The following is a 20,199-nucleotide window of genomic DNA, read 5'->3' on the forward strand; positions in this document are numbered from 1 at the left end:
GAGAAGACTCTTGAGAGTCCCTTGGACTGCAAAGAGATCCAACCAGTCCATTCTAAAGGAGATCGGTCCTGGGTGTTCTTTGGAAGGAATGATGCTAAAGCTGAAACTCCAGTACTTTGGCCACTCACGCAAAGAGTTGACTCATTGGAAAAGACTCTGATGCTGGGAAGTATTGGGGGCAGGAGGAGAAGGGAACGACAGAGGATGAGATGGCTGGATGGCATCACCGACTCGATGGACGTGAGTTTGAGTGAACTCCAGGAGTTGGTGATGGACAGGGAGGCCTGGCATGCTGCGATTCATGGGTCGCAAAGAATTGGACACGATGGAGCGACTGAACTGAACTGAACTGAAGAGAACATCACTGCTGTGGCTCTTTATTAGAACCCATCATGCAGAACAGCATATTAAAGATTCTAAGAAGTCCTGTCACAAAGGAATTGGTTCAGAATTATTTAACCAAGGATCTCCAAACGCCTTTGACCATAAAAAAACCTTCTCCAGAATGTACTTCCTAACATCTTGCAGGACACTACAAGCTGTTTCAAAATACAAATCTGATCATCTTACTTTACTTGAAGATATGACAGGTAAGTGGATAACACTAAAAGAAGATGATTTTAATTTTATTCTACAGGCAATTAGAAACCCTTGGGGATTCTTGAGCAGGGTAAAGACATAATGCCCACACAGTCAATAATTTCCAAGGACTGAGCTCCTGCTATATTCTGGATGCTTCTCATCTACCATCTCTGATCCTTAACAATGAGGCTACAGGCAGGCATAATCCTTAGGTGAGGGACCTGAGCCAGGTTGGCTAAGTGTTGGGTCTAAGGCCATACAACCAGTAAGGGTGGAGTGGTATCAAGCTCAAGGTCTAGATAATTTTAAAGCCATGGTTGTTTTCAGTGAGCAGGTGACATGTTGCCTCTAGGACAGATGAGAAACAGGAAAAATCAGAAGGCTGGGACATAAACTCCTAGGAGGCTATCACTTCTTTCTTTGTTCTTTTTCCACCTCTGTTTTCATACTTCTCCAGATAATACTTCAAGTACTAGCCATTCTTCACTTTTGCTTAAGATTTTTTGATGTGGATCATTTTAAAAGTCTTTATTGAACGTATTACAACAGTGCTTCTTTTGTGTTTTGGTTTTTTGGCCACGACGCATGTGGGATCTTAGCTCCTTGACCAGGGGTTGAACCTGCACCCCCTTCTTGGAAGGTGAAGTCTTCATCACTGGAGGCCAGGGAAGTCCCTGAGCCATTCTTTCTAAGCTCGGGTCTCCTTGCCCTTTCTGTAGGCTTTTGTATTTTTTCTCCTTAAGCACCCAGCAAGACATCAAACGGCTCCAGGAAAGCCTCTCTCTTGCTTGAAAGCTGTGTGTCTCTAGTGCCTGTCTGAGCCCAGATTCCTCAGCTTGATATTCTAAGCCCTCCCTTATCCACCATCAGATTTCCCTTCTGATCTTGACTCTAGATACTTTTCTAAATATAACCCATGCCCCAGCCAAACCCAGCTACCCACGGTTCAGCAGCCTCTCTGTCTTTGTCCTTGCCATGTCCTCCTCTTAGAAAGCCCTCTTCAGTGCTGCCTCTTCCAATCCACCAATCCTTTCGGGTCCCCTTTCACCATACCTCCACAGAACATGGGCTTCCCTGGTGGCTCAGATGGTAAAGAATCTGCCTGCAATGCAGGAGCCCTGGGTTCAATCCCTGGGGTGGGTAGGTACCCTATTGAAGGGGATGGCTATCCACACAAGTATTCCTGCCTGGGAAATCCCATGGACAGAGGAGCATGGGGTTGAAAAGAGTTGGACACGACTGAGCAACTTAGCATGCATGCACACCACAGAGCACATCCTAATCTGATTAGTCTAACCACATGCTCTTTGGGTTTCAGCCCCAAAGGGCAAGAAGGTGCTCCAAACATGGAAAGTGGGTTGCCTTCTGAAATTAAACTAGTAAACCCCATTGTAGATGGCATCAGCTATCTGCAAAGATGATATACCCAAAGGAAGGCTCAAGAAGTAGAGAGTTAAGGAGATCTGAAAACATCCTTTTGGAGGAAAGTGCCTAGGACTTACTTCTGGGACACAATTGTACACACATATCTGGAACCATAAGATACAGACAAGACCCTCATCAGATCAGTTATAGGAAACAGAGGGAAGAACCAACCCAGAATCAATTGTGACAATAGGCCAAGACAGTGACCTAATCAATTACATTTGGCTCAGTGTGTTGAAGCACAGCATGTGCACAGACAGAAAGCAGCCAAATGCACAGATGTGGAGAGGCTGCTGCCAGTGCCGACTGGAAGAGACGCTTGCCGAGTCTGGGAAATGTTGACTTCCGGGACATGGCAGGGTTGCTGATTAAAGGACTGAAGATGGTTGCTGATTAAAGGACACTCAGATCTGATGAGTGTTCCCAAGATCCTCCTGCTTCCTTTGTTCAAATGACAAACCCAGCAAAGCCAGCTCTGGAGAATCAGTTTGGCTTTGGCTTACTTTCGCATCATCAGAAAGGAATACTCTGAGCAGTGGAAAACGATATCCTTGCTGTATCTATCTCAAAGGTTCAACCAGATAATGTAGAGGGATTGATTCAGGCATGTATAGGAAAGAAAGAAAAGTGTTAGTTGCTTAGTTATGTCCAACTCTTTGTGACTCCATGGACTGTAGCCCGCCAGGCTCTTCTGTCCACGGGATTCTCCAGGTAAGAATACTAGAGTGGGTTGCCATGTCCTTCTCCATGGGATCTTCCTGACCTGGGAACTCAACCTGGGTCTCCTGCATTGCAAGCAGATTCTTTACCATCTGAGCCACAGGGAAGCCCCATGTAGATAGGAATTGTTCAATAAATGTTGCATTTAAAATTAATCGGTGTATTGTGGCTCTGCTTTTGATGACAAGCTCTCATACATTTGGTTAAGGTGAGTTAGCTTCCTGGTGTTAAGGTGCCCTGGTGACTGTGGGTACTTGGATTTGCAAAACAGATTCTGTGACTCTGGATGAGAATGAACCTGTTGAAGTACAGCCTCAGAAAGGGCCTGGCAACCAGATACCTGGTCAAGGGCATCTCTAGTTTATTACCATCCTCTAAATGTCTCCACAGCTCCCTTTTCTAAGCATCCAGGGCATGTCTGGAAAAGTCACTCTTGTTCTGTGTTCAATGCAATCACTTGTGTTATTCCAATTCCATGAGAGTGTGAACTCTTTGAGGGGGGAGGGAGCACGTATATCTCTTGCAGAGCCTCAAATGTCATAAATAAGGAACAAGTTGAAATGAGATAAATCAAAGCTTGAGCAAATGATCTAGGGTTTGAAGGAAGGCTACACACTCTGCCCCCACCCCTAGAGCTGTAGAGCCTTGGAGAGGAAGCCCAGAGCTGCAGGAGGAGAGCATCCCTCTGGTGCCCACCCCTCCCTGCCATCCAAGGAGTGTATACAGGAGAGCTGTCAGGCTGAAGGAGAGATGCTCAGCCACCCAGGAAGAGTGAGGGAGAGACGGACAAATGGATGAAGCAGGTGGCGCCCGCCACACTCACCCGGATCTCGGTCTGCACAGTGCATTTAACCAGTTTGAAGTTCTTCCCAGAGTTGAAGCTGTTGCCATAGAAGCAGACCTTGAGGATCCTCACGTCTTCCTTTTCCACGTCTACTGGCGCCACCACCATGGGCTCTGGGGGGCCCTCAGGCCGACGTAATGTGCCCACCTTCACTCGGCTCAGGGCCTCAGACACCCCGGACATCCTCTCTGACGGCGGCTAGGACCAGCACATCGCAGTCCTGCGGAGACAGCAGAGGGATAGCCCTGAAATGATGGGTGTGAGCCCACCTGCCTCACTCCCCAGGGGCAGCACCCAGCAAGCACACATCCTCCTACTCCTGAAGACTCCCCTTAAAGGCATCCGGCTCGGAGGATGGGGAAGCGGAAGTGTAAAGGAGCAGTCTGAATGAACATCCAGGTACCAGCCAGAGGACCTGGTGTGCGCAGGCGGGCACTCTCTGTGGGGGGCCCCTTCTCCCCATCACTTTCCTCCTCCCACACTGGCTCCTAGGCAAGGGGCCCACACTTTGCAAACGCAGCTGTGAGAGGAGGCGGCCCCAGCATGGTTCCAAGGCACAGCTGAGCAGAAAAAGTGAAGAGCAAGACAGTAGAAAATAGCAGGAGAGAAACAGGGACAAGAGGGGAGAAGCCTGGAAGAAACAGAAGTGGAAAATGGGTAGCCTGGAGGGCAGTGGGATGGGGAAGCCAAGAAAGGGTCCAGGTAGGGGACCAGCCAGGGGCTGATGGCTTTGCCCACACCCACCTGCAGCTGCCAGCCTGGGTTTCAGGGCTGGCAGCCTCAGTCCCATTGGAAGTCATCTCCCAGAGCATCTGTCACCATATCAGATGGCACCCTGGCATCCCAATCTGAGAGGTCTTTCTGCTGAGGGAGGGGTGTTGAGGGGGTTGGGGGGTGCGACTGGGGCCCTAGAAGACCCAGCCCAGTTCTGATGACAGTTTGGTTGACATCTACATGGACTATAAATATCCTAGGAATCTTCAGTTCACCCCGAATCTCAGCCAACATTGGCCGTGGCTTCTTGATTCAACAACAGCTCTGTAGGGTTTACTATCATTGGTCTAAAGCTATTCCTGCTTTAGTGATACTCAAAGGGAGCAAAGGAAGTCTTACACCAGACTGGAGATGCCAACCTTGGCTCTGCATTAATATCCCCTGGGAAGCTAAATCCTGACCCATGCCCAGAGATCGTCAGTGAGGTGGTCTGGGGGAGGCCTTGCATTGGTATTTTTAAGTTTCCAAGGATGTTTCTAACATTCAGGCTGGGTTGGGAACTTCCGTTATAGACTAAGTTTAGTTCTCATCGAAACCCATTCCTACAGAGAAACCTCTCCCTTCTAACAAGAGACTGTGATTTTAGGGGGACATTCCTAGACTAGGAGTTGGGGGCCGAAGGATGGAGTGACAAGTGAGCTTACTCATGAAACAGAAATAGAATCACAGATGTAGAAAACAAACTTCTGGTTGCCAGAGAGTAAGGGGTGGGGAGGGATAAATTGGGAGATTTGGACTGACATATACACACTACTACATATACAATAGATAACAATAAGGACCTGGGCTTCCCAGGTATCTCAGTGGTAAATAATCTGCCTGCCAAGCAGGAGATGCAGGTTCAATCCCTGGGTTGGGAAAATCCCCTGGAGAAGGAAATGGTAACCCACTCCAGTATTCTTGATGGGAAAATTCCAAGGACAGAGGAACCTGGTGGGCTACAGTCCATGGGGTTGCAAAGAGTTGGACATGACTGAGTGATTGAACATACACCACACACCAGAATGTAATGAATGTACCACTCTAGTGGGGGATGTTGGTAGCCAGGGTGACTATGCATGTTTGAGGGCAGGGGGTAGATGGGAAATCTCTGTACCTTGATACCACTGACACTGGCACAAACTCCATGCAAGAAAAAAAAAAGTGTCAGCCCAACATGGAACATCCCAATCTGTGAAGAGTCTTGAACCCTCGTGGCTTAGAGAGTGTCACCCCTTCCCAAGCTAGGATGTGGTCATGACAGGTCCTTGAGGGACTTAAGAGTCTGGGCAAAAGACCTCAGTCCAGAAAGGTGGTGCCCACATCTCTGATGACACATGGCAACTCCCTCAAGGGCATCCGAAACCACCAGCTGTCAGTACAGATCTGCAGTGAACTGCCAAAGGGGTCCCTCCTGAACTCTCTGAAGCTGAGTAACTGAAAGGTGTTCTATAATCAAAGCCTCAGTTACCTGCCTTTGGGGTCTTAGAGAAAACAGCCCTCAGCCTCATGCATGGTCTTCTCTCCCAGCCCTCCACGGCTGATTTCAATCTACCAACTTAACGGCAGTGGACGCAGTATGGAAGACAGTGTGGAAGACAGGAGAATAACCCACTGACTCTAGCTCATGCTTCCTGACAACACAGCCTGCCTGTTCCTCCAGACTTTGCCTGATAATGTGAATCTCTCACTGACAGCTTGCCTCTGGATTTTGGTGATCACAAAATCCTCTGGCTCTCCATGTGCGAGTCAAAACCCCTGCCCTCCAGTCCAGACCTGGACTACAGCCTGGTGACCCCTTCTCCCTGCGTCCTGGCCAGCCCCAGACCCTGTGAGCACTGGCGGAGCAGAGACCATCCCACCACCCCAGGGAGAACCCTGGCAGTGAGCCAGTGTGGGCTCCAGGCTGCCTCCCAACCCCCAGATCTGCCCAAGTCAGAGCCAAAGAATAACAAACACAAGGAAATGGGCTCAAATTAAAACAGGAAAAGTTTTGATTGGCTCTAAGAACGTCTTGGACAAGACCTGCCAAGGGCACTGACGGAAGCTGAACAGTCTTTGCGTCCCTGAAGAGTTCAGGATAAAAATACAGGACACTCAACACGAGACATTCACCTACCTGAAGTGGGCAGGGGAAAAATTAGGAGATTTATTTATTTATTTTTAACTTTGTATTTTATATTGGAGTATAGCTGATGAGATGGTTAGATACCATTACCAACTCAATGGACATGAGTTTGAGCAAACTCCAGCAGATAGTGAAGGACAGGGAAGCCTGGTGTGCTGTAGTCTATGGGGTCGAAAAGAGTCAGACATGACTTAGCAACTGAACAACGATAGCTGATTAACAATATTGTGATAGTTTCAGGTGGAGCGTGAAAGGACTCAGCCATACATATACATGTATCCATTCTCTCCCCAAATCCCCTCCCATTCAGGCTGCCACACAACATAGAGAAGAGTTTCCCATGTATACAGTAGGTCCTTGTTGGCTATCTATTTTAAATATAGCAAGATGTATACATCCATCCCAAACTCCCTAACTATCCCTTCCTCCCATCCTCTTCACTGGCAACCACGAGTTCATTCTCTAAGTCTGTGAGTCTGTTTCTGTTAGAAAAATATACTCCTGTTTTTGAAGATGTTGCAGGGTAACGTTACATCTTACTGAACACACACGGTGTGTTAGGGAGCTTGTGTAAGCAATCGTTCATTCTCTAGAAAGAGTCTACAGGATAGATAATGTTAGAGAGGTCCAGTGAGGTGACTTTGTCCAGATCACACAACTGGTAAGGGCAGAGAATTAAGGCCGCTGAGTTGCCAAAGATTAGAGGACCCATGGTATCATGTCCTGCCACCAAGTGTCCGGCTCTGCCACCAACCAGCCCTTGTACCTTGAGACGTCAGGCTGGGATGGGACAGAGTTCCCAAACAGCAGCTGGCAGGTGGATGATGGCCTTTGGTGATATTTTGCAGTGTCCTTGGCAAAATGAGAAAAAATAAGGACACTATAGAGAATCCATCATAAAGCTCAATGTATTCCATTTGAGGCGCAGGGGCAGTCTTTCATTCTTTGTCTTTCCACCTTTTTTTTTTTTTTGGTTTGGTTTTCCAATGTTCATTAATTTATGAGATGACAGTAATAGCCTTTGGCCACTGACATTGAAGCTGGGCCTCTTGGGCAACCAGACTTGAGGTGACACTGGGAGTTCCAAGGGTAAAAGGCAAAGTCTTGAGGATTGGAAGTTCTGCCCTGGATTTCAGGGAGCAGAGACAGGGCACCATTAATCAGGAAGATGGCACAGTATCAGGAAGAGAGCACAGACACCTGACTCATTTGAACCTGGTTTAAAACTCATGTCCTCCGGGCTGCCATGCTGCACAAGTCTGGGGCATTACTCATGAGGGATTACACAGTTAGGCAGTGTTGTGGCCTTCAGTCTCTGCTGCTTATCAGCTGTGTGATCTGGACAAGGATACCTCTCAAGACCTCAGTTTCCTTTCTTGGGATAGGAGGCTAACATTACCTATCCTAGAGAATTTTCTGAAAAATCAGAGATTACTTAGATAGACTCCCTGGCATGTGTATTTTTTTTTAATGCCTGTGACTTGGCAGAAGACAGAATCAGAAACCCAATACCAGTGCCCACTTGTAAAAGATTAAACAGAGCCAGTAAGTCAAGGCTCAGAGGGTTGTGACAATCTTTCTTATCTCCAGTACCAGTGCCCACCCGCTCCATCTACCTTGGCACCTGAAAAGATCACCTCCACCTCCAACCCTCTGCTCACACTTAGAGCCATCGTCTGTTCTGTACGTGGAAGGAGGCCCCCCAGGACACAGTTGAAAGGCCAGTCCTCTGCGTCCAGCAGAAGCCAGAATGTCATGAGACACACACTTTATTTCCACTCTGTCTCTGAGTCACTTCCTCTTGCCGTTTCCACATCAACAAAATGGGGAACACATGCCTTTCCTCTGCAGAGGCCTGCTGAGAACAGCCACTTAACGAATTGGCAATGACCTTGCAGTCTTGGGGAGCCAGGCCTGTGTTTCTGGGAAGCCGGGCCCTACTGGCTCCACACAGTGCCCCTCCCCAGCCCAAGCCCTTTCAAACCCCAGTTCCCACTGGGTGGAGGCATTCTGCTTGCCCTGGGGAAGCCCAATCCATCACTTGTTTAATCCCTTCCCCTCCTCTCCAAGCATCCCTCCCCACTATCTTGCAAAGGAAGGACCCAGGAAGGTTGTGATTAATGCCAGCTCTAATTCAATGTCATTCAAAAAACCTCTACTGAGACTCTATCGCGTTTTCAGCCTGCCACCTCCGCACACAATACCCACTCCGGCTCATTCTCTTGCCAGCACTTTGTGACCAGAGGTCCCCTGACGGGGGCTGGCTCTCAGGGGGCTGGAGGGGGCTGGCTGAGGTGCTGCACCTGCCCTTTCTTGTTCACAGAACCTCTGTTCTCTCACTAGTTCAAAGGCTCTGAGCCTCACAGCTGGGCAGAGCATTTTTACCTCCTGTGACTTCTGGGTGCCCCTGTTTCCCCAACCCTTCACAAAATCCCCCTCCCCTTGCTTCTAACTGGCCAGTTCATGAGTGATTTGGGCTGGCTGGTTTTTCTCCCCCTCCCTCCCTTCCTTTTTTCCTTCCTTCTTTTTCTTCTTCTTCCCTTCTCCTCCTTCCCCTTCCTTCCCCCTACTTTTCTCTCTCCCTTTCTGCTTTGCTATGTTTCAGGAGGCATGCCAGAATCCAGAGATAAGAAGATAAACAGAAGAAGGAAGAGGGTCCCCATAAGCAGGGACTCATCCAGTAAAAAGGAAAAGGATTAAGCAAAGCAGCCACAACGTGATACAGGATCTAATGGGGTCTCCCCTAGGTGTCAGAGGATCACAGAAAAGGACTTGCCTCTGGGTCCCTGGGGTCTCAGGAAAGGGGAACACAGCAAGATCAGGAAATCATGTGACATGATACAGAGCTGGCCAGGAGGGTGCTGAAGGGCTGTTGGGAAATGAGGTGGTAGCAACATACCACCCTGTGGAGAGGCAGATTTTCATTTAGAAAATAGAATTTGGGCCATACAATGAAGCATAGGTGAGAAATGGGAGGCAGGAGGAGAGGCTCAGATAATGCCTTTGTATGAGTTTCACAATGGGCTTCCCGGGTCGCTCAGTGATAGAGAATCCACCTGCCAATGCAGGAGATGCAGGTTCCATCTCTGGGTCAGGAAGAGCTCCTGGAGATGGGAATGGCAACCCATTCCAGTATTCTTGCCTGGGAAATCCCATAGACAGAGGAGCCTGGTGGGCTACAGTCCATGGGATTGCAAAGAGTTGGACACGACTTAAGTGACTGAGCATGTACATGAGTTTCACAACCAGCAATCCAGAGGAAAGATGGCTCAATTTCAGTGTTTCCTGATTTCTCTGGTGTAAATGCTTCCGGCATCTCTGATTTCAAGCTACCAGTGTGACCTCACTGACAGCAGACTCGGGGAGAGAAGGGTGTCTCCTGCTGGTCCCAGCCCTGCAGGGCTTTATCAGGAAGAGACCTGGGAATAGGATGGGGGCAGAGACTAGAGCACTTGCTTCAAGCCCACCTCTGACCCTGGATGTTGCCTGCTCTTGGCAGTGGTATGGCCAGCCAGTGCTGCAAGATAGCAACACACTATAAGGTGTATGGAAGCACAGAATTTTTTAAAAATATATAATTATTGTATTTATTTGTTTGCTCCAGGTTTTAGTTGTGGCAGGCAGGATCTTCGACCTTCATTGCAGCATGTGGGAACTTTAGTTGGGGCAGGAGAACCCTTAGTTGGGGTATGTAGGATCTAGCTCCCTGACCAGGGATCAAACCCTGGCCCTCTGCATTGGGAGCATGGAGTCTTAGCTGCTGGACCACGAGGGAAGACCCAGAAGCACAGAATGTTAAGATTCGCTCCTTTTTTCAAGGAACTTCTGTTTCTCTCCAATTTCCTAAAAGTTGTAGTTTTCAAAGCCACACCCTGTCCTCATTAACCATCAGCTAAATTCTCCAACTTCTCCACTACCAGTCCCAGTCTCAGCCTTTTCCATCTCTTCCAGCTTTCAGCTCCAGCAAACCCCATTTCTCTTTTTGTGCGTGCTTAAGTGTTGGTTATTGGGCTGGGAAATTCAGCACCATGATGAATCCATGCTCCATTGGGTGTTTTGAGCTCTTCCCCATTTTCTTGAGAAGTGAATGAGGAGGCCAGATGACAAGCAGGTGAATTCACAACTGGTCAGATGGTTTCCCCAACAACTGATCAAACGTCTGTGTTAACCTGAGAAGCAATGGCTGTTCGAACTGGCCCTTGTTCACACCGCTGTGCTTGGCTTTAAGGAGTTTGTGGTTGTCAGACAAGAAGCACTAAGATCAGCACAGGATTAGGGGAGATTGTGGCTCTGGCTGAAGGACCCTTGACATCTGCACGAGAGGGAAGACATACCAAGGGAAAAAGAATGCAACCAGTGAAATGGGCTAAATGTGAAGTTCTTCATGTAGAGAAAAAAAGATCTCCTCCAGTCTGGGATGAGGAAGATGTGGTTGAGCAACAGCATGGATTAAAAAGTGGAGTTTAAGCTGTGTCACCATGAAATAGCTGCCAAAAAGTTAGCACTGTTGGGGTTACTAGAAAAATCCCTAATATAAGGATGGTGATTTCCTGCCGGGGCTCTGCATGGGAACAACTGCATCTATGGAACTGGTGGTCTACGGCCCCGAGGTTTGATAGGCTGTGTTCTAAGATAAGCATCCCAGGACACTCAGAGCCCTGGGAACCTGGAGGGCTGACCCTGAGGCTAAAAGGAGATGGCAGTCCTGGGAAGTGAGGACTGGATGGCTGGTCTCAAATGGTTGCAGGGCTGCCATGCAAGAGATGGACTCACTCCCCCAATCCAGGTCATTGTTTTAAAAAAAGTACAACAGGGACTTCCCTGGTAGTCCAGTGGTTGGGACTTCACCTTCCAAAGCAAAGGGTGCAAGTTCAATCCCTGGTTGGGGAACTAAGATCCCACATGAGTTGCAGCCAAAAAACCAGAACACAAAACAGGAACAATGCTGTAACAAATTCAATAAAGACTTAAAATATTTATCCACATTAAAAAATATTTTAAAAGCGCAACAGACGGATGGGAGGAAAGAGGGTCTTTATACACACAGAGTACCCACTGTGCACCCGTTTCTGGAGCGTTTGCCCCCTCACTGGGTATCTTGTTGCTCTCTCCCAAGGCAGACGTCACTCCCATTTGGAGGATGAGGAAAAGTGATCAAGTAGCTTGCCCGGGGTCACTGTTGTTAAATGTCAGAGGCAGGACCAGAACTCAGAATTTCCCATTTTAACCCAACAAATGAAGCCCACAGCCCGAGTCTCCCAACTTTGTGCTTTGTCTCCTCACAGCAAGTGATTCCTGTGTTCAGGTGGACACTGCTTTTCTGGTATGGCCCCCAGAATTCTGCTCAGATGAAATCCCACGCATAAATGTCAGTTTCCAGCCTTGCAGTGCCAAAAGGGATACTTGCCTTTTGATATATTAATATTATAATCATGGTGTATAGAATTTTGTCTTTGATGACACATTTAATAAACAGAAAAAAATTGACCATGAAAAGAAAACTCAAGTTTTTTTATTTTCACCTAGATAGTACAAACCCAGGTCTGACAGTACAGATATTGTCTTCTCATCTAGTACCACTTGAAAACAACCAAAACATCCTCCTGAACAAGCTTCTCCACCTGACAGCCCCCAATATGCTGCTCTTTGCAACTTCAGTAGACACAACAAATTTGCTTTTTGTACACAGATATCCAAGCCATTAAACATGCTGGTGGTCTCAATCTGTACATTGAAGTGATTGCCTTTCACTTTAGTGAAATTAGATGCCCTGTCAAGCAAACAGGATGCCACCTGTGTGTGAAATGACTTGGGAAAATTAAAAATAGAGGGGAAAATCTTCAGCAGTTAAAAATACTAATAAAAAAACACTTTGAGGCACCACTACAAACCTTTTAAACAAGCCAACATAGCTGGAGAAAATAATACAATCATGTTTATGGACTGGAAATAAAACTAGTACAATTGCCAGTTGATTCAGAACCAGCTTCCTGAAGAATAAACTAGTTGAATAGAAAACAACTCATGAAGGGCAGAAGACCTAGACAGAAATTCCTCCAGAGAAGACAACAGGAACATGAAGAGATGCTCAACATCACTAATTATTAGAGGATGCAAATAAAAACTACAATAAGGCATCACCTGACACTGGTCAGAATGCTGCTGCTGCTGCTAAGTTGCTTCAGCCGTGTCCAACTTTGTGCGACCCCACAGACGGCAGCCCACCAGGCTCCCCTGTACCTGGGATTCTCCAGGCAAGAACACTGGAGTGGGTTGCCATTTCCTTCTCCAATGCATGAAAGTGAAAAGTGAAAGTGAAGTCGCTCAGTCGTGTCCGACTCTTAGCGACCCCATGGACTGTAGCCCACCAGGCTGCTCTATCCATGGGATTTTCCAGGCAAGAGTACTGGAGTGGGGTGCCATTGCCTTCTCCGCTGGTCAGAATGGCTAGCATCAAAAAGTCTATCAAAAATAATATATGCTGGAGAGGGTGTGGAGAAAAGGGAACCCTCCTACACTGTTGGTGGGAATGTAAATTGGTGCAGCCACTATGGAGAACAGTATGGAGATTCCTTAAAAAACTAAAAATAGAGCCACCATATGATGTAGCAATCCCACTCCCAAGTATATATCCAGAGAAGACGAAAACTATAATTCGAAAAGACACATGTGCCCCAGTGTTCATAGCAACATTATTTACAAAAACCAAGATGTGGAAGCAACCTAAGTGTCCACTGACAGATGAATGGGTAAAAAAGATGTGGTGTATACATATATATATATAATGGAATATTATGTAGCCATAAAAAAGAATGAAATACTGCCATTTGCAGCAACATGGATAGACCTAGAAGTTATCATACTAAGTGAGACAAACACAAATATATGATATCATTTATATGTGTAATCTAAAAAATAATACAAATAAACTTATTTATAAAACAGAAACAGACTCACAGACGTAGAAAACAAACTTATGGCTACCAGAGCGGAAAGGGGGAGAGAGACGGATAAGTCAGGAGTTTGGGATTAACAGAACAACCTTACTATATATATATATGTATATGCTGCTGCTGCTGCTGCTAAGTCACTTCAGTCGTGTCTGACTCTGTGCGACCCCAGAGACGGCATCCCACCAGGCTCCCCCGTCCCTGGGATTCTCCAGGCAAGAACATGAGTGGGTTGCCATTTCCTTCTCCAATGCATGAAAGTGAAAAGTCAAAGTGAAGTCGCTCAGTCGTATCTGACTCATAGCAACCCCATGGACTGCAGCCTACCAGGCTCCTCCGTCCATGGGATTTTCCTGGCAGGAGTACTGGAGTGGGGTGCCATTGCCTTCTCTGACATATGTATACACACACACACACACACACACACACATATAAAATAAACAACAAGGATTTACTGTATAGCACAGGGAACTATATTCAATATCCTGTAATAATCTCTAATGGAAAAGGATCTGAAGAAAATACACAATATATACACACACACACATATGTATAACTGAGTCATTTTGCTGTATACCAGAAACAAATACAACATTGTGAATCAACTATACTTCAAAAACAAAAACAAAACAAGTAACTGACATAGGTTGACATTGCTGTTCAACTTTGGGAAATGCACACCCCACATATCTAAAGAGGAAGCAAGGTCATGTGCACAGAAATGTTCATAACTATAATATTTATAATAGAGTAAAAGTGAAATCAGAACAAAATGCTCAGGGAAATGCTGAAGGGGAATTCTATCTAGGCAATATCCATAATGATAAACCCCATTTAAAAACATGAACAGTGGTAATTCATGAAAATACTGGGTTGGCCAAAAAGTCTGTTTCCATACAACATCGTATGGAAAAACTTGAATGAATTTTGGCCAACCTAGTATTTATATTAAAAATGTTAAGTGACAAGGAATGGGGCTTATGTACAGATTGTAACTATGTAAAAATACATTCTGAATTACATACAGTAAGGACTGACGCTAAAGCTGAAACTCCAGTACTTTGGCCACCTCATGCGAAGAGTTGACTCATTGGAAAAGACTCTGATGCTGGGAGGGATTGGGGGCAGGAGGAGAAGGGGATGACAGAGGATGAGATGGCCGGGTGGCATCACTGACTGGATGGCCATGAGGTTGAGTGAACTATGGGAGTTGGTGATGGACAAGGAGGCCTGGCGTGCTGCAATTCACGGGGTTGCAAAGAGTCAGACATGATTGAGCAACTGAACTGAACTGAACTGAAAAGAGGTTAAGATCTTTTGTTGTTAGGTTGCCTTCCCAGGTAGCTCAGTGGTAAAGAATCCGCCTGCCAATGCAAGAGACATGGGAGTCTTGGGTTTGATCTCTGGGTTGGGAAGATCTCCTGAAGGAGGGCATGGCAACCCACAATAGTATTCTTGCTTGGGAAATACCATGGACAGAGAAACCTGGTGGGCTATAGTCCATGGGGTCGCAAACAGCTGGACACGACTGAGAATGCACACACTGTCTGTCTATCTGGTTAAATATAAGCAAATATTAAGTGGCTCCCACAAGGCTAGAAGCTGGCCCTGTCTCTCCTTCTGACCTCCAGCTCCCCTTCTGATGGTCTGACTTTCCTATTTTCTGTGCTCTCCACATAGCCCAGAATGGCAAATCCTCCTACTCCAGAGCTTGACTAGAGAGCAAACAGACCCCATATGTAGATAACAGCATCCCACTCAAAGCAGGAATTGGGGTGAAAAGGCAGAGAGGGAGCTCAATAAAAGCTACCAAGAGAACCTGGAGCTACAGAAAGTTACCCTCAGGCCAAGACAGTCCTCTAGTAGACCAGAGCACATGGCAAGGCCTGGTGGGGGGCTCTTTGCCACAGGTCTCCAGCCTGAGCCCACGTTCCCTTCCTTCTCCCCTGCACACTCGTGGAAGGCTCACTTCTGAGAACTGGCAGCAGTTCACACAAAGACTGTTCAGCCCTAACAACAAATTGAGAAGGTAGGTACTGTTATCACCCACCTCATGGATGGGACAGCTGAGGCTGAGCAAAGTGACTTCCCGAAAGTCACAGAGGAGGCAGAGACCAGATGGGATTCCCACATTGTCTTGAGGGCTCTGAGTGTGGGCTCTTGACTGCCACACCTGCAGTAACTGTGTCTGGGATGACTTGGGGAGGGGGCCTCGGCATACAGACAACACCAGGGTAATTCCCTTTGGGGTTCTGAATTCTAATGGTGAAAACAGTGGACTATTTGCCCTGATACATAACACCTAACAGCACTTGGACTCTACCTTCTTCAGCTGGCTGTGAGCTCATGTGCTAATACACGTATGGATAAAGATTCTCTCCTTGACCAAACTTTAGTCTGGCCCCTCTGAGCCCCTCTGCTCTATTAGGCCTGGATATCAGCTTCTGTTCTTGTCTTTGTAGAGTCCAGATTTTAGTAAGAATCTCACTAAGCAGGTTTAGTCAGAATTCCCTACTTTCTATAGCTCCCTACTCCCACCCCCAAAGTAACATCTGATCACTGTAGCGTGCCTTCAGTAAGAATCCTGTTAGGTTAACTTAGAAAAGAAATACCCTGTCCTCTTACTCTGTCTATCCACTGACCCCCATCCCCCACTGTGGTTCTTGGCAATAATTTCCTCTTTCCCTTGTTTTGTTTCAATTTCTTTCCCCTATTGCAAAAACCCACTGTAGTAGTTCCCTTGAATAAGGTCTGCAATGGCACCCCACTTCAGTACTCCTGCCTGGAAAATCCCATGGACGGAGGAGCCTGGTGGGCGGTCCATGGGGTTGCTGAGGGTCGGACATGACTGAGCGACTTCACTTTCATTTTTCACTTTCATGCATTGGAGAAGGAAATGGCAACCCACTTCAGTGTTCTTGCCTGGAGAATCCCAGGGACGGGGGAGCCTGGTGGGCTGCCGTCTATGGGGTCGCACAGAGTGGGACACGACTGAAGTGACTTAGCAGTACTTAGCAGTACCATTCTTTAGCGAGCCTCTGAACATTAATAGTTTTGCTTTAACAATTTACAAGTGTAAATATCCCAAAGCATGGTGGCTCAGTGGCAAAGAACCCACCTGCCAATGCAGGAGACTCGGGTTTGATCCCTGGGTCGGGAAGATCCTCTGGAGAAGGAAATGGCAGACCACTGCAGCAAATTTACCTGGGAAATCCCATGGACAGAGAAGCCTGGCGGGCTACAGTCCATGGGGTCGCAAACAGTCGGACACGACTGAGCAACTAAAGAACAAGAAGTCTCATCTTAGTTTCCATGACTGGGCCCTCTGAACTGGGGCCCAGTCATCTACTTTTTAAATCACATCCTAGGTGATTCTGATACATAACACTGAGGGTGCAGAATGGCTGGTTTGGCCTTTGTCTTCCTGCTGAGCACTTAGTTTCAGAGAGACTAAAATCTGAGAACTCTTGGCTGAACCCCAGGTCTCCCCATTCCCAGGCTGCAGGCTCCCACTAGCAGGGTGGTGTCTGATAAACACTTGATGCAGACAGGTCTCAGTGAGTTATGATTCTTAAGTGTGGGACCTTCCTGGCTGTCATCGAGACTGAGTGCAAAGCACAGTATTGGTTTCTATTTCAGTTTCTTGTTGTTACCCAAGCCTATTATTGGGAAATGGACTGAGCGACAAGAGACAGGTGGCTTCAGTTATTTAGAGCTCAGAAAAATCAGAAAATTTGGGGGAACTCTGGTCTTTGAAAACTCTAGCCACTCTAGTTCCAAGGGAGGGAAACCCTCAGTGTAGTGGCAAGAAATCCCCCAGCTTATACCCCTTCTCTCACTATCTTCTCAACTACTTCTCAAAGTGTGATAGGATATTTTTTTCCTCCCCTGGTTAGAAAAATAAAACAAAATACAAAGGGAAAACCCAAGCCAAAATTCCCTGAGCCCAAAAGGTAGCAAAATTACTGTTAGCCTTTTACAAGGGCTATGCAAGGAAAAGGTCTCATGTACCCAAAGGCAAGCATACAAATGATGCCAGGTGGCCAGGCTAGGATGGGGAAGAACTGACCCTTAGGGACTCAAGTTTGAGTCATGATTTGAGTAGGAGGCCCTGAGAATGGGGGTTTATGGGCAGAAAGCTCAGCAATGCGCCATCAAAAAAAAAAAAAACAAAGAAAGGAAGGAAGGAAAAATGAAAGAGAAAGAAAGAAGGAGCCTGGTATTTCTCCATAGTTTTGTCTTTCTCACCCAGGTATAAAACTTCACTCATACATTACTTTCCATCTGTTCTAAAAAGTATTTAATAAAGAGACTACTTAGGCATATACAATTAAAGTAATATTAAAAAAAAACTCCAAAGATTCGATGCATATTCATTACACAAATATATATGCTCCCATGGTTACAACTAGCTGCATGCAGAAAAGGAGACAGAGAAATTAAAATGGTTGTGGTAAAGAGGTGAGTAAGCATTCTCTTTTAATGCGTTTGATTTCAGTGATACATATTTCTCAAGAATCATTTGGGCTACCTCCCGAGGCATAGTGGACCCAAGCCCAGGTGTTTGTGTTCCCTAGAGACCAGGTAGGGGTCAGAACCTTGGGGTCTGGTTCTATAAAAGTCATGAATCTAGCTCCCCACATGTCAGATGTAAGTCTATGTTTGGCATAACGGTTCTTGGCCCTTTCTTCCTTTAGTTGGTCTTTCACTGAGGTTTCTGAAAGCACACAGGAAGTCAGAAAAAAGAATAGCAACCCCATTCCTCCACAGCTTCACCACAGATGAGAGGCAGTGGGGGGTGGGGTGCAGAGCACAGCAGATCCCAGAAAGGGCCCCGTGTCAGAGGAGGGGCTTGGGGACTGGTGGGCCCTCCATGCCCCACCGGGCAGGGATGGGAGACGGCAGAAATAGGTGGGAGGGTAGCAGCAGGCAGGGGTTACGTCCACAGCCAGGTCTTGTAGGGTCTCCAGAGGAACCCAGCTCTGGTACCTCCCTCCTTCTGTTGGCTGAGAATTTTCTGGGTACCTCACATACACCCACAAAAGCTATAGCATGTGAATTCTTTTGAATCCCATCTAACTTAAATGCCAAAGAAATGCTTGGTTAACTATGCCAAGTCACCTTACCTGCTGGGACCTCAATTTTTTCATCTAAAAAGTGAGGGTAAGAGGAAGATTTTTTCTAACAAAGTCTAGAGCATGAACATTTCACTTTAAAAGGGGTTCCTGGGGTGGCTCAGCTCATTGTTTGGCTGAAAATGCTTCCATTTTTGCAACCCCCGACCTAAGTCCTTTTCAATGGCCCTGAGTTCCAGGCTAGAACTGCTGGACTAGGTTAGATGCCTCTCAAAGGGCCCTCTTAGATGGAAAAGTCTGGAAGCTGAGGTCATTAGCCCCAAGGAGAGACCCTGGGTCATTGAAACAAGGGCAGGGAGGGGTAAGTCATGAGTACAAAAAGAAAAGGAATGATTTGGGATATTGATGAGGGAGAAAACATAATGACTCTGATTATAAACTCATTGGTGGTGAGAACCAGAGCTGAAGGGGCTCATAAATGATATATTTTTACCTCTTCTGTCTTATTTTTACCTCACCAGTAGGTGAGGAAACTGAGGTCGGAGATGTCAAGTGACCTTCCCAAAGACACAGAGCTGAAATCTTGATGTGAGGGAGCAGAGCAGGGGCCCTTTGATGTGTCAGCCACAGAACTTGGGGGGCCTGAGTCTTTGTCAGGAGGTGCATCTCACCAAAAGGGAATCCCCTGTGGGTGCTAGAGTCCAGGCGACCCTATAGGGACTGACTATGTAGGTGATGCCAGCCAGGAACAGGGTTAAACAGAGGAGGACTCTGCCTTCTAGAACCTTCTATATCTCCCTCTAACACTTCTGTGGTCTTTACCTTGCCCTGCCCATCGTGGACAGCCCTCTTGGGAGAGCTTTCTTGCTGCCCAGAAAGGAAGTCTACATTTCAATGGCGAGCTAAGCTAGAAACGGGGCTTTCCCAACGACTTAGCGGTAAAGAATGTCCCTGCAATGCAGGAGACGCAGGAGACACGGGTTTGATCCCTGGCTCAGGAAGATCCCCTGGAGAAGGAAATGGCAACCCATTCCAGTTTTCTTGCCTGGAGAATTCCATGGACAGAGGAGCCTGGTGAGTTACGGTCCATGGGGTCGCAAAGAACTGGACACGACTGAGTGACTAACACTTTCACACTTTCAAACTAGAAACACTCCCCCCTCACACAAGTAGTCGAAAGTAACAGTCCACAGAGCAATTGTCCTTCTCCTTCTTCCTCTCTCTGGAGGTGGTCCTGATTCCTTTACAGAGGAAGAGACATTGGCTTAGAAAAGTTAAGGTCCATGCTCAGCTGGAAACAGAACTGAAGCCTCCCAATCAACAGCCGAAGGAGGCCTTCTGGGAGAACAAAGTTCATATCATGCTGGAAGAAGCACATGTTTGGAGGTCTGTCCTGGTTCAGGGCACTCATCTGGGACAAATTCTGTTACCTCTCGGCATCTCAGTGTGCTCACCCACAAAATTTAGGTATGTTAAAATACTATCTTCCCTAGAACTGCTATGAAGAGGAATGAAAAAAACTGTATATAAAAGCATTTCAGAGGGGCTTCTCTGGCAGCCCAGTGGTGAAGAGTCTGTCTTGGTATGCAGGGGACATAGATTCGATCCCTGATCTGGGAAGATCCCTCACTGATGCAGAACAAATAAGCCCGTGCACCACAACTACAGAAATTCAGACGCTCTGGAGTCTGTGCTCCACAACAAGAGAAGCCATCGCGACGA

The 20,199-nt window shown here is 46.9% G+C and overlaps 1 protein-coding gene across 3 annotated transcripts in view; it reads right to left on the reverse strand.

The window, feature by feature from the left end:
* The window catches only part of PTK2B (protein tyrosine kinase 2 beta), a 139,738-nt gene that overhangs the window by 62,401 nt on the left and 57,138 nt on the right, over positions 1–20,199 (reverse strand). For all 3 annotated transcript variants that reach the window (XM_010840145.1, XM_010840143.1, XM_010840144.1), the window contains exon 2: positions 3,551–3,791. In XM_010840145.1, coding sequence (XP_010838447.1) covers positions 3,551–3,754 — 204 coding nt within the window. In that variant the 5' untranslated portion in view covers positions 3,755–3,791. The remainder of the gene's footprint in view (positions 1–3,550; positions 3,792–20,199) is intronic.

Source organism: Bison bison, unplaced genomic scaffold, assembly GCF_000754665.1.
Source record: "Bison bison bison isolate TAMUID 2011002044 unplaced genomic scaffold, Bison_UMD1.0 scf7180017864141, whole genome shotgun sequence".
NCBI lineage: Eukaryota > Metazoa > Chordata > Mammalia > Artiodactyla > Bovidae > Bison > Bison bison.